The sequence below is a fragment of the Sturnira hondurensis genome, unplaced genomic scaffold (genome assembly GCF_014824575.4).
Source record: "Sturnira hondurensis isolate 20B ecotype Veracruz unplaced genomic scaffold, ASM1482457v3 Scaffold0022542, whole genome shotgun sequence".
Classification (NCBI taxonomy): domain Eukaryota; kingdom Metazoa; phylum Chordata; class Mammalia; order Chiroptera; family Phyllostomidae; genus Sturnira; species Sturnira hondurensis.
In genome coordinates this window covers 1,359,757-1,373,562 of record NW_028095173.1, presented here as the reverse complement: position 1 = coordinate 1,373,562, position 13,806 = coordinate 1,359,757, and the positions used below count along the sequence as shown (strand labels likewise).

At 40.3% G+C, this 13,806-nt stretch overlaps 1 protein-coding gene across 5 annotated transcripts in view; it reads right to left on the bottom strand.

The window, feature by feature from the left end:
- Positions 1-312: 312 nt before the first annotated feature.
- Positions 313-13,806, bottom strand: part of TMEM150C (transmembrane protein 150C) — a 117,322-nt gene continuing 103,828 nt past the window's right edge. For 4 of the 5 annotated variants that reach the window (XM_037035637.1, XM_037035640.1, XM_037035636.1 and 1 more), the window contains 3 exons: positions 9,266-9,393; positions 5,363-5,540; positions 2,316-2,524 (listed from right to left, as the gene is read on the bottom strand). In XM_037035637.1, coding sequence (XP_036891532.1) covers positions 2,316-2,524; positions 5,363-5,540; positions 9,266-9,393 — 515 coding nt within the window. Of the gene's footprint in view, positions 2,525-5,362; positions 5,541-9,265; positions 9,394-13,806 lie in introns of all 5 variants that reach the window. The other variant, XM_037035635.1, reaches the window with a different exon arrangement.

Genomic DNA, 13,806 nt, shown 5'->3' with positions numbered 1-13,806 from the left:
GTGAAGGGAGTGGTGGGAGCTCCCCAATTTTATAACCAAGTTAGACAGACGTATAGGTAACCTGGGACCCAGTACTTGCAGCAGGCATGGGAAGTGCGGACAGTCCTGTGGGACCCCCTTAAACCTTCGAGGTCGGACAATAGCCCTGGGTAGTTAGTGTCAGAATTGAAGTGAACTCTAGGACATCCAGCTGATGTCTAGAGAGAGAATTGGTTGTCGCTGGCGGAAAACACCCTAGAAATACGTTACCAACATATTGAGTTTACATGTGCCTCAATATCAGAAATGTTAATGTAAAAAACATCACAATTCTGCATAAAAAACTTTATTTAGTGGTCAGATCCCAATCAATAATGCCAGTCATTGCTTGATTCTGCTAAAATGCGCTATTATAAGATAAACTCTTAAGAAAGTGTACAGTGCATCACCAAAAGCTGTTTAATTTGAATTGTATAGAGTAACAGAGAACATAAATCTTTGTTCTCTGTTAAAAATTTTAAAATATAAAAATGAGAAAAACCCAAAAGCAGTATTCCAAAATAATACATGTCACCTAGGACTATTTACAGTAAGATACTTTTTTAATAGAATATTCTCTGTTTGATTATTTTCCTCACAAGTTTACTTAGAAGTATTTTCACTCCCCCATCTGACCCTCATTCATGATTTCTTCCATTCATGCGTCTTTCTTGAAACAGTCATTTTCCATTCTCTCTTGACTTTGGGTCTTTTTCCAGTACTCCTTTGTCCCTCTCTTAAATTACCAATAATCCCATTCAACAGATGTTTGCTGAGCACCTATTATGTGTTAGGCACTGTGTAGGAAGTGGAGGTACAGAGATGAAAAGTCACTGACACCCTCCACTCCTCAAAAAGCTGACTTTGGGTTGAATTTAAAAAAAATGTTTTTCACATTATATTCCATGAAATCCCGAGCTCCTATGAAGTAAATTTGGGGATTCTTGAAGCAAAGTACACTCACAGAGGGTCTGTCAACATGGCCTGCTCCAACACATGTTGGACTTAGAATTCTGCTCTTCTCTATGAAGCACGGCCTCAAAGCCCAGGCCTGCAGTTTGAGTTCTAGGCTCTCAGCAAGTGGGACTACATGGGAGGCAGCAGGTGACAGCTGTGCCGATTTGTTTTGGGGGGATGGTAATCTTTTCATTGGCTTCTCCAAATTTCAAATATGAAAAGCCCTTAACCCTGCCCACCCCAATACTAACTCTGAGCTATAGACACATGTTAAGAAACTCTTTGACTTGGACTTGCAAAAAGATGCTTGAAAACTCCTATCTTTAATAAATGTCCAGCAGGAGCTCTTTTTATTACTTCCGCACATTTCTTTGTGCTGCCCTGTGAACATTTCCTTAGTTTCAAACATAAAAGCAGCAAATTAAGCCTGTAGGTCACCTTTTTTCTTTTTCTTTTATCATGATTGGACCTGAAACAAGCTCATCTCTTGCATTTGGCCTACATCTCTGTCCACAAAGCCTCAAAAGACCCTTGGTAGTTACTTTTGAAACAGAAGGCAAGCTATAAAATATAAAACAAAAACTGTACACAGCATACTATAAAAGCAGCAATGAAACCACCCCCTCACTGGCCCATCTTTTTCCATGCCTAGCAGACCATAGCTATTCACATTTGGAGACATTTCCCAGTCACAGTGAAGTCTGGATCAGGGTGGTGGGCTTCACTCACAGTGTGTAGCATGTTCCTCTTCCACTGAATCCTCACGACCAACCACTGATCAATGATGGCGCTTTTGAGGGCAAGTTGAAAAGACCTGATCCCATGTCTTTTCACAGGTTATGCAGGGTCACATCTCTATACAGTTAGATGATGCCTATACAGTCAAGAGTATTAGTGCCTGATCAGAACTTCCTCATGAGCTGGTTCCAAGCCCTCTGGGTCTGAAGGCAACTTTGGGAGTTAGCATTATCCCCATGGTAAATTTGGCCTGCTCTACCCTACGGTAGGGTGATTGCAATATCTGACATATGTGAAGAGGATGAGAAGAGCAGGGGGATACTGGTAGAGTGGGAGCAGAGAGGTGGTCATGCACAAGTTTTTTGCTCTGTCGTGCATATATTTCAGTGTAACAGCATGTATGTTGACACACAAGGGCTTGTGCTTTTTTTGTTAAAGAAATAACTCACCCTGAAAAGCTCATTTGGCAAATGTGGCCACAAATGTGTGTGTGTGTATGTAAAAAATGTGTCATGAGGTTATGTGTCAAGTCCAATGGGTGTGTCCTCCTGGCCCCTCCCCCACTGCCACACCCACCTCACCAGCAAGGAAAACCTGATAGGTTACACCTGGTCAGTTTGATATTCAGAAGCTTCAGACAGGTTTTCTGAGAAGCTTAGGAAATTCTCCTGGTACTCAGAACAAACAATCTCATAACGGTAATGCCGGAACTCCACAGCAAAGGTGCCAAAGTAAGACAGGAAGCACATGACCAGGCCCCACTGGACCCTGGCTGCATACATGTGGATGCCTTGGGCCATGAGGATAAAATCTGGGGAAGAGCAGTCAAGGAAAGTATCCCCATCAGTCACATGAAAAGTCTGGCTCTGCCCTCCACTAACAAGAATTCACTTGACGGAGCTTGTTGAACATGAACATCTACATGAATAATACTTGCTAATGTTATCAGGGTCTTGCTTTGTGTCAGACACGATTCTAGGTGCTTTCATGAAAAATCTAACTTAATCCTCATGACAGTCATATTATCATCATCAGTTCATTTAAAAATAGGGAAACTGAGGCCAAATGATTAAGTAACTTGCTTGAGGTCTCACCAGTGTTAACTGCTAGATCTGGGATTCCAACACAAGCACTCTGACTCCCAGGCCTTGCATTCCACCACTACATGGCCACCTAATAAACTGTAAGATTAGCAATAGTCACAATTCCAAAGTAAGTAGTTGGCCAGAAAAATAAATGTTATCTTTTTTAATCTTTTATCTTTTAATCTGTTATCTTTTTAAAATCACTGCAAATGACTATAGATTCACAGCCACCATTCTATCTGCAGAAACCATTTTGAACATATGAAAGCGCTCACCACCTCCACATAAGCTGCCTTTGTCTGTACCATCAGTGTCTGAGTGGCCCCTCTGCCTCTTCTGTCTAGTTTCCACTCATCTGTCCTTCAGACAGTACTGCTAGGTTAGTTTCATTCCTAGTGTCATACTTACACTTGTGCCTAAATGAAAACATGCAGTTAAAAAAACAAACAGATATGACCCCATGCATGAATATATATGGAGTGTGTGTTGAGAAAGATTCATAGCATGCTTTAGTGAAAGGATGGGAGGCCAAGGACTAAATACATTTATCTAGTAAAACTAAAAAATGTCCCTTTAGAATTAGTTCTGTCTTCAGAACTTAGATGTAAGATCTTGGGAAATTTTCACAGAATATGTGAAACTACTTCCGCTAAATTTTACTGTCCAGGTTAGGCCTGGATCCATTCACCTGGGAACCAAGAAATGGCTCCAAACATTTGGGGATAATGTGGATTAGAATCACTTGGTGTAAACTCAAAATTCAGAATAATTTAAAGTCTGTACATACCTTTCTGAGGGTCCAAAATATTGCCAAAGCAATATTATTAAGTTAATGGGGAAGGGATAAATCTTAAAATCTCATATTGGCAGACTTCTGACCTTTTCACTCAAAATATTTTATCAGGTTGCTAGCAATAAAATTTTTTTGGCTTGATTTTCAAGTTTTTAAATGCTCTCTAATGCCACTACAGAACTTAAAAAACCCCCACCCAAACCAAACCAAAACAAACCAGTAAGTAACTTAGTGGCAATTTGCGAAGGAAGAAATATGACTCTACTATTCCACTAACTAGAGAACATCACTAAGTGCTAAATATCTTTGTATTTTAAAGCCACAATTTCTAAGATAAAGTCATGGCTTGGTTAAGAGTGCAAGAACTGGGCCTGACAATAAATGAAGAGCACTACATACTGTTCATGATCTTGGGTAAAGCAACCTTGGTTCTTCACTGGTCTTACCTGTGAAGTGATACATCTAAAGTGCTTAGGATAACACACAGCACAATACAAGTGTCTAACAGATATTGGCTATTAAATGACTAAAGATGTGTAATTGTGTTACCAATAAGTCTACTAACTGAGAACCCTGATCCTTCGCTGGTTTCCTTAGGGATCTTATGGAAGTGAACATTTATGATCACTCGCCTCACGGGATGAGTGGCAATCTGACTGGTGGGATTGAAAGTGGCCAGGTTCCATTGGGCCATGCCACCAATGGGTGGAGTCACTGTGCTCTATTCTAGACTGGCCTCTCTCTCAGGGATCTGTTGAGGTTGAGTGAAGTACTCTCCTCTTCCTTTCCCTGCTTTCTCTACTTGTTACTGGGTTGATGAGTTGAATTCCAGGGTGTGAGATAGGAGGCCTGCTTCATTTTCCTTCCAGATTTACTAGGAGTAAAGGCTGATTTCTTTATTCCCATTTGGCTCCTATCTGTTCTCCATTGGTTTAAACTCTGAGGGAGGAAGGGAAATAAATAGCACCTTAAAACCTCAAAATTATTTTTTAGCACAACTGCACATTCCGTGGTAATCTAATATTTTTCTTTTTAAAATTTACTCTTTAGTGTATTTTCCCCATTACCATTTAGTCCCCTTACACCCCTTCCTCCCACAGTCACTACGCTGTTGTCCATGCCCATGAGTCCTTTCTCCTTGTTGCTCAGTCCCTCCGCCTTCCTGCCCACCCCCCACGAGCTGTCATCTGTTCTCCATCTATGAGTCTGTCTTTGTTTTGCTTGTTAGTTCAGTTTGTTCATTAGAGTCCACATATGAGTGAAATCATATGATATTTTTCTTGGTAATCGAAATCTTGAATTTGTTTTTCAGAAAAGCTTACTTTCCTGAGAGATACAAATGTATTTGTCCCTTGAAATACATATTAGAGTTAAGAAATTAAATAATAGGGCTATTAATAAAGTCACAAATGATTTTTTTTAAGATGGAGGGGAGAAATGACAATTCTCTTGGTTATACACTCCATGTTTTTCATAAAGGGAGACTTTTACATCATTAGTAATTAGGAGAATGCATGACACCATTTCTACAGATTGAAACAATCTTTGAGAAGGCAGAGCTTTTTTATTTTTAGTTCTTCACTTTGGCATGAAAAATAGTCTGAGAGTTTTTGTTTTTATATTCATTTACTTTTCCATTTTATCTAAGACTCTGAAGTGATCTGTCTATATCCTAATCAATCTGGAATCACAATTTTCTCATATCCTGTATAGACAAGTTACATGTGTTTTAATCTTATTGGCAAAGAACCTTTTCACATTCAAAGGATACAGAGGACCACACAGAGAGTGACAGATGCTGAGAGAATAACTCGTGGAATTCCAACTTTCCGTCCTTCGTTCTTGATGTTGACTTTGAGAGTCAGTGCAGCCTGGATCCAGCATGTCAATGTGCCAAACCCAAAGGTCAAGGAGGTTCCAACGTTATGGATTTCTTCATCGTTCGTGAGCTAAGGGATGAACAGATAATGATGTGTGCGGGTCAATTTAGAAAAGACATAAAAGCCCATGGAATATGTGGGGGAGAAAAAAATTGGCAAAATGTCATCTCAATAATGAAATGATGAATTTTAGAAAGATTAGGGCCCTTGATCTCCACAATGGCTCCTTGTGTCAGTTCTCAGTTGGTCTGAACTCTGATGGAAGAAGGGAAATGAATAATATACCCAAACTTCAAAACATTTGTTTGGAAAAATTATAAAAGGCAGTGGTAATGTATTCCTTGAATTTCTTTTGTGGAAAAGTAAAATAAAATAAGAAAAAAAAACCCAGGAAAGTTACACACACAAAAAAGAGTAATGTCGAAGTTTCTACAAACATACATCCCAAACTTTGTTTTCCAGACTAAGAAATGAGACCTGGGATCTGGCTGTGTATTTGCCATTGATGAAGACCAATTCTAAACAGGTCAATATTTCACTGGCACAGACAACTAATAACACTTGGGCTGTTTATTATTCCTACAAAACTGAGCTGTTCATAGAATATGACCAATCCACTGTTAATACGATTTTGTTTTGTTTCCTTATTGTAATAAAACTGCTGCCTATGAGCTTTTGCAGTATCTCTAGACCCATTAAAAGACAATAGTGTTTGAAGATCACTGGTTACAGAGTTTACAGAATTAAGGAGTTAAAGGAGACTCATTTGGGTTATTTCAACTGGGTATTTGAGATGTAAACTCCTCAAATTATTACCCACTGATTTTAAAAATTTATTTATCACTTAAAACCTTTACTAATTACATACATTTAAAAATACATATTTAGGAAAATAAAATCTATTTTGAAGAGGTGGCTGTTAAAACATGGTGAAAACATTTTTTTGAATTGCCATTGCCTTCAGATGTTTTATTGTTTGACATTGCTGTGATAATGTTCATATCAAATCAATATTACTTTCCTTTTATATATTTTTTAAAATACAAGTTTCTTTTTTAAACGATTTTACTTATTTTCAGAGAGAGGGGAAGGGAGGGAGAGAGGGAAAGAAACATGGATGTGTGGGAGAAATATCAGTTGCCTCTCGCACTTCCCCAAATGGGGACCTGGCATGCAGCCCAAGCATGTGCCCTGACTGGGAATTGAACCAGCGACTTTTCAGTTTGCAGTCCGGTGCTCAATCCACTGAGCCACGCTGGCCAGGGCTCCTTTTACATTTTCTTTCTTTTTGTTATGAAACATTTTCCCCTCTTCTTTGGAAGAAGCCACTTTCTTCTCTCACAGTTCAAAAGATATTTTCAAAACTCATTTTAAATAATGCTTCCTCAAGTCAAATTTTACTTCTAGAAAAGTGGTTTTCTAGACTCTATTGATTTATTATTTTAACCTAATTTTTTTCAAACAGACAATATAGTTACATGGTTCAAACTTTAAAAAAGTATAGATTGAAAAGTTTGTCTCCCCGTGAAAGAAGGGGCACCCCCAGGAGCCCCACCACCTCTAAGCCAAGACCTATGTAGGCTGTAAAATCTTTTCTGTATTGATATCTTTACATTTCCTGGAGTCTATCTTTAGTTTGCTCTTAGTTTTCCAACAGATTTCCTTTCGAGCAATTTCGGCTCTCATTTGGTTGAACTAAGGGGTGAAGGAATGTGTCCTTCGGTAGGCCATTGCTGTCAGGGAAAACAGCCTGACCCTGGAGGCCAGTATGGGATTGGGAGACAAAACAGCTGGAGAACCTAAGAATCTGGTAGTGGGGCTGGGAAGGTGAAGGAGTAGAAACTGAAGGGGAGGATCTAGCTGGTGGTGTCACTACCCTGGTCCTTTGCACAGGCCATCATGGCAGTGGAACCAAGGCGGACATGTTTAGCCAGGGCCGTCAAGAGAAGACCTAAGAGAATGTAGCGTGGGGATTGTGGGCAATGGAGCGTTCATGAGAACCAGAGAAATTTTGGACAAGGCCAGACAGAAAGCACAGGGCATTAGGGGTGGGGAAAAGAAAATCCCTTTTCTGGGGAAGGTTATTGCTTGTTTATCAATATGATAGGGGAAATGTCAAGCAGACAGATTCAATTATATAAAAATTTGAAGTGTATACACAGCAAAGAATGATGAAGATTTAAAATACCAATAAGATGAGAGAACCACAGAGTAAGAGCTGAGCCTCCATAGATGAATCGATCAAGATATCTCACTTGGTCAGAGGACCAGATAGGCTGTGCACCCAGGAGGAGATGCTCACAGGCCAGGATGACTAAGCAATATGATTTTAACAAGTTAGCCACTTTCATGTGTCAAAAATGCATTTTTAAAATATGTCATGGAGAAACAGACTCCTGGCACTGTAAAATGTTGCTTCCTGGAGAGAAATTTGGAAACACTGGGCCAGAGTTTAAAAAAATAAAAAGACTATACTCAGTTTAAAAAAAAGTCTGTTTCCCATCCCATCCATACACTAGCTACCTAGTTTATCCACAGGCAATTTGTGGTTTCCTGTGTATGCTCTGTAGATAATCCAGAAAGTGGTTTTCATATGTCATCATTCATGGCTTTGCCTATTTGTGGTTCACTAAAACAACCTGATGTGTGGGTTTCTGCAGGACCTTAGTAAAGAGCAAAATGTCTACTCCTAGGACCTTCATAAAGAGCAAAATGTCTACTCACTAACTTCCATGCAAATTCTGGTTGAGAGACATGAGAGTTACTGAGCACTTTACAACAGGCTGGCACCTGCAGGACACGAGAGGCAGGGTCCCACCATAATCTCTATAAAAATTTCTGTGTCCTACATTTTGGAGTTTAACAGGATAAATACTCAAAAATTCTCTTGGTAATTCATTATCCTAGTCAACACATTTTATGAATGCAGCTTTCTTGCAGTCTAGCTTGTTATGGGATGAGACCTAGAAGAATTATAGGAATTGGTGGGATTGCCTCACTGCCAAACAGCCCTGGTTTAATGAGTGATCAGGACTGAGGGTTAGGACAAGAGACACTGAGAATCCGCTACCAGTTTTTCTTGAAAGTCTATGCCATTTGGACTTCACTCAAAAGAAGGGAGAGGGGTGTCCAGGATCAGGTGCTTGATTGCAAGAGGGAAGTTTCTAGGAGTAGTGTACAGCATAGATAGGCTGGAGGATGCTGGGAATGGAGGCAGGGAAATCAGACAACTGCTGTAACTCCGAAGGGGTCTCCTTGTCTGTTTTACAAACGCTGTCATTCGGTCAGGAGTTGGGTGATGGTATTGGCGAGGGAAATTATTCTTCACTGTTGTGACCTTGGGCTTCTAAGTTTCTAGGAAGATGATTTACGTATTTTTTTTACAGATCATAGTGTTCTGGAGAAGTTCTGGGTTTTCAAATTGAATTTGCTAATCCTATAATTTTTCTGGAAACGTCCACTGGATAATATTTGTTATAAAAATAAAAGTATAAAGCATTTTGAAATCCTTTGTAGAAAATAGACAACTATTTTTGCAGCTGCATTTCCCAGTAGCCATGCTGCATCTCCAGTGCACAGTGAGCACTCTCAGGTGTGCACTACATTTGGTAGGGCAGGCTGAGAGACCGTAAGGGCTGACTGCTGCAGAACCTGTGCATATTAGGAACCACTATTAGCCATGTTTTTAAAGATTCATGAAGAATGATATGGGCCATATAGTGATTGTCCCTCAGTGGCTATGACAATCACATAGGGAAAGTGTGAGACAGAGGTGAAAAGGCCAAATGAAGTACCTGAAAATTACCAAGTAAGGTCATTCCAAAGGAAGCCAGACACAATGCCACCAATCCACTAATATTCAGCCATGGATTTAAAACCTTTGGTTTCAGTTGTATGAAGCGCAGAACAGCTACCACAAGAGCTGGGGATAAAACAAAGTGTTAAAATTGAAAAACTGAAATCATACACAGAGACTATGAGGAAGTGTTCTAAATCCACGATGTGCAAAATTAAGCTTTTCACCACAGTATGTTTTTAAATCTCTGAAATGACAATTTTTATTTTATTTTTCCACAGTTTAATTGCTCTATGCATTTATTAGTGAATATTAATGCTGCAAAGAGGGGACAGCAGCTCACAGACGCTCTACACAGTTTCACAAGACAGTGCAGGCAAAGCATGACTAAGGACCAACAGAATCCTAGGGTCTTGGTGGATGTATTCCTGGGGGAGGTGGGCCTCTGATTTCTGGTGGAGGAAGGTCTAATTGCTGGAGGGGGCATGCCTATCAATGTTCCCTGAGCAGGGGTAAGCCCAGTTGGTGGTCCCATTGGTGTTCTCATACCAGGTGGAGGAGCCACAATACCTGGAGGGGGGGGTTGCCTGGTTCACAGGTGTGGAGGCTCCCCCAACCTGATAGGGGGAGGGCACATGCCTGGGTTGTAGGCCAGGTCCCCAGTTGGTGGTGCTGGAGAGGCAACCAGACATTGATGTTTCTCTCCCTCTCTTTTTCCCTCCCTTCCCCTCTCTCTAAAAATGAATAAATAAAATCTTAAAAAAATTGGAATGGAAGGGCAGATAAAGTGCTTCCCCAGGAGTCATCACCAAGCCCTTATATGAAATGTTAAAGGAACTTATCTAAGAAAAAGAAGACAAAAAATATGAACAGTAAAATGACAATAAGCTCACAACTATCAACAACTGAACCTACAAAAACAAAAACAAACTAAGCAAACAACTAGAACAGGAACAGAGAATCAGAAGTTGAGAGCACATGGAGGGTTATCAGTCAGGAGGGGAACGGGGGCTAATAGGGGGAAAAGTACAGGAAATAAGAAGCATAATTGGCAGGTACGAAATAGACAAGGGGTAGACAGGGGGAGGTTAAGAATGGTATAGGAAATGGAGAAGCCAAAGAACTTGTATTTATGACCCATGGACAGGAACTAAGGGAGGGGGTAACACTTGTGGGAGGAGAAGTGTGAGGGGAAGGGAAGTGAAGGGAGAAAAAATATGGGACAACTGTAATAGCATAATCAATAAAATGTACTTAAAAAGACACTCACAATTAATGTAAATTATACTTACATAAAAAGAAATGCACTTATTATTCCTGAAGACAATTTATTTTGACATTAAGGTTTAGCAGGGAAAAAACAATTAGAAATTCAACAATTACCCTTATTTATACAGCAGTTAACTAGGTAATTATGGGTAAAGGTTTCACCTTGATCACAGGCCATTATAAGTAGCCATTAATAAAAAAAACCTATAAAAAATTTGCATTTCCAAGTAAGCTAAACTTCATAGCTTCAAGCTACAAAGTTAAGCTCAGTGAGTTGACACTCACTTTCAAGTACTTCTGATCAAAAACTTGTATGTAACTTGGTTCATATTTGGATTTGGAAACAAAATAGAAATAAATCATAACTTATGAAATCTCGAAGTTCTGTTCTGACTGAGCTCTTAGTATATATATGTTTCAGATAATGCCTACAGTTGATCATAAAATTAATAAATTATACTTGAATTGCCAATAGCTTCCAATCTACTTGTTGAAGAAATCTACTTAGGAGTTATAATGTATTAGAAGTGTATTAATAATGACAGTAACTAACCTAGAGGATGAAAAAATCAGCACCACTTATTACTTTTTAGGATGGAAGTAGGAGGAGGAAGTGGGGAGAGAAGAAATTCAACATAAGCACTTTGACACAAAGTGATCATCAGATAAAGGAGCTTTTCAGCCATTTCTAGATTAAATCCAGAAACCCAACCACAGGGCACCATGGGAGATGTGTGCTAACTAATCATGTATGGGCATTAGTCAGGGCATAATGACAAAATACTAAGACAGCACATATCATTTCTTCTAAAAGTGGCAAGCGAAAAGTATTACTCTGGGAATTCCCTGGTTGTCATGCAGTTTGGAAGGTCAGGATCATGCTGGAACTTTGGCCTAAGAGCTAAACCACTGCTGAAGCAGACACTGAAATTGTTCTTGATATCCACACTTCTAGTCAGTGTGTTGTACTGTGTCCAAGAGAAGAGAGTTGACATTCTCTACATTACCCACTTCTCTCCAATAAAAATGAGACATGTATCAGTCTCTTGCTCCCAGCATTGTTAGCCTCCCCATTTGTAACAGGGATAATAAAAATCATTCTACCATGAACAGATGGCAAAATTAAGCAGGAAACAGAAACCTACTTGCAGGTGGGAATTTAACACTACACTCCTAATTTTCAGAACTTCATTTTCAACCCACACTTTGCCCTTTTGACCTATGTTTAAAAATACATTTTATTAAGGCCCTGGCTGGTGTAGCTCAGTGGATTGAGCGCGGGCCTGCGAACCAGACGATTGCGGTTCGATTCCCAGTCAGGGCACATGCCTGGGTTGCAGGCTGGTTCCCTGCAGGCCAACTCCCAGCAGGAGACGCACAAAAGGCAACCATACATTGATGTTTCTCTCTCTCTCTCCTTCCCCTCTAAAGATAAATAAATAAATAAATTTTAAAAAAAGAGTTTGGGATATAATTCACATAACATAAAACTCACCATTTTAAAAAAATACATTTTATTGATTATGCCATTACAGTTGTCCTATTCCCCTCTTCATTCCCCTCCACCCTGCACACCTCTTCCCCCACCACTCCCCCCCTTTAGTTTATGTCCACGTGTCTCAAGTTCTTTAGATTCTATATTTCCCTATAGAATCTATTCTTGCCCTTCCCCTTGTCTATTTTCTACCTACCGTCTATGCTACTTATTCTCTGTACCTTCTCCCCGCTTCTCTTCCTCCCAAAAGTCCCCTTTTTTGACCTACTAATTACATTATTAATCCACTCAGACTTCGCATACTTTCCTTTTAAAATAGATTCTAATTGAATTTTTAGGGTGGTAGAAATAATAAGGATCCTAGTCCTTTAACAATTTTATTAACCATTGGATTTAAATAGAGGCAGAATTAGACTATCAGTTATGAAGTCCATTTTCAACTAAGCAGTGGTTTAATTATACCTTCTTGGAAGAGACTTCTGGGTGGTAGGGCAATTTTAAAGCCATCTTTATATAAGCTAACAAATTTTTAGTTTCATTAAAAATGTTAGATTTTCACTTCCGCCAAGATGGAGGCATAGGTGGAAACACTGTGCCTTCTCCCACAACCAAGTTTGAATACAACAAAGGTTTGGAGAACAAAGACACAACCAAAGGACAGAAAATTGAACTGTACGGAAGTCCGACAACATCTAACCATTCAACGGAGACGGTAAGAGTGGCGGAGCCAGCAGCGAGCACGGTCGGACAGACAGGTCCCCCGACCCAGGCACTGAGGCAGCTCGGAATCAGTAGGGGTGCGGGGCAGACTGACCAAGGTCGCACATTCGAGCACAGTGGGGTGGACCACGCAGACCCCAGGGGGCGAGCCCAGTAGTGGAGGGCTGACAGCGGTGGCACACTCGCGTGCAGTGGAATGAAACGTGTGGGCCTGGTGACGGTGGTGGCTGCGGTGTTGGTGGGAGCCACGGCAGCAGGCGGCAGAGGGAAGCCATTGTCCCTCTTTGACCCCACCCCCACATACAGCGTCATAACCCAGCGACTTAGTTGCCCTGCGCTAGTGATCACCTTAGGGCTCTGATCCTGCTATGGAACAGGCACAAACAGCCCAAAAGATGGTGCAAGAAGAACTCAAAGTCCCAGAGCCAATAACTCTAAGCGACCAACAGATTCAGGACACTATTTATCAGGATGCTCACAGAACTGGTAGATTATAGTCACAAATTAGAGAAACATAGTCACAAATTAGAGGAACATATGAAGGCTAAACTAAAGTTTAGTTGAACTAAACATCCCATTTCATTTCTCCCTTCAATTGAAATGAAGGGAGATGCACAGGAAACCTATAGTGATGGAAAGGAAACTGGGACTCAAATTAATGGAATGGACCAGAAGGAAGAACAAAACATCCCACCAGAAAGGAATGAATGAAATGAGAATTCAAAAAAAAATGAGGAGAGGCTTAGGAACCTCCAGGACATCTTTAAACGTTCCAACATCCAGATTATAGGGGTACCAGAAGGGGGAAAGAAACAGCCACAAGTGGAAAACTTATTTGAACAAATAATAAAGGAGAACTTCCCCAGTCTGGCAAAGGAAATAGACTTCCAGGAAATCCAGGAAGCTCAGAGAGTGCCAAAGAAGTTGGACCCAAGGAGGAACACACCAAGGCACATAATAATTACATTAGCCAAGACTAAAATGAAGGAGAGAATCCTAGAAGCAGCAAGGGATAAGGGGACAGTCACCTACAAAGGAGTACCCATCAGACTGTC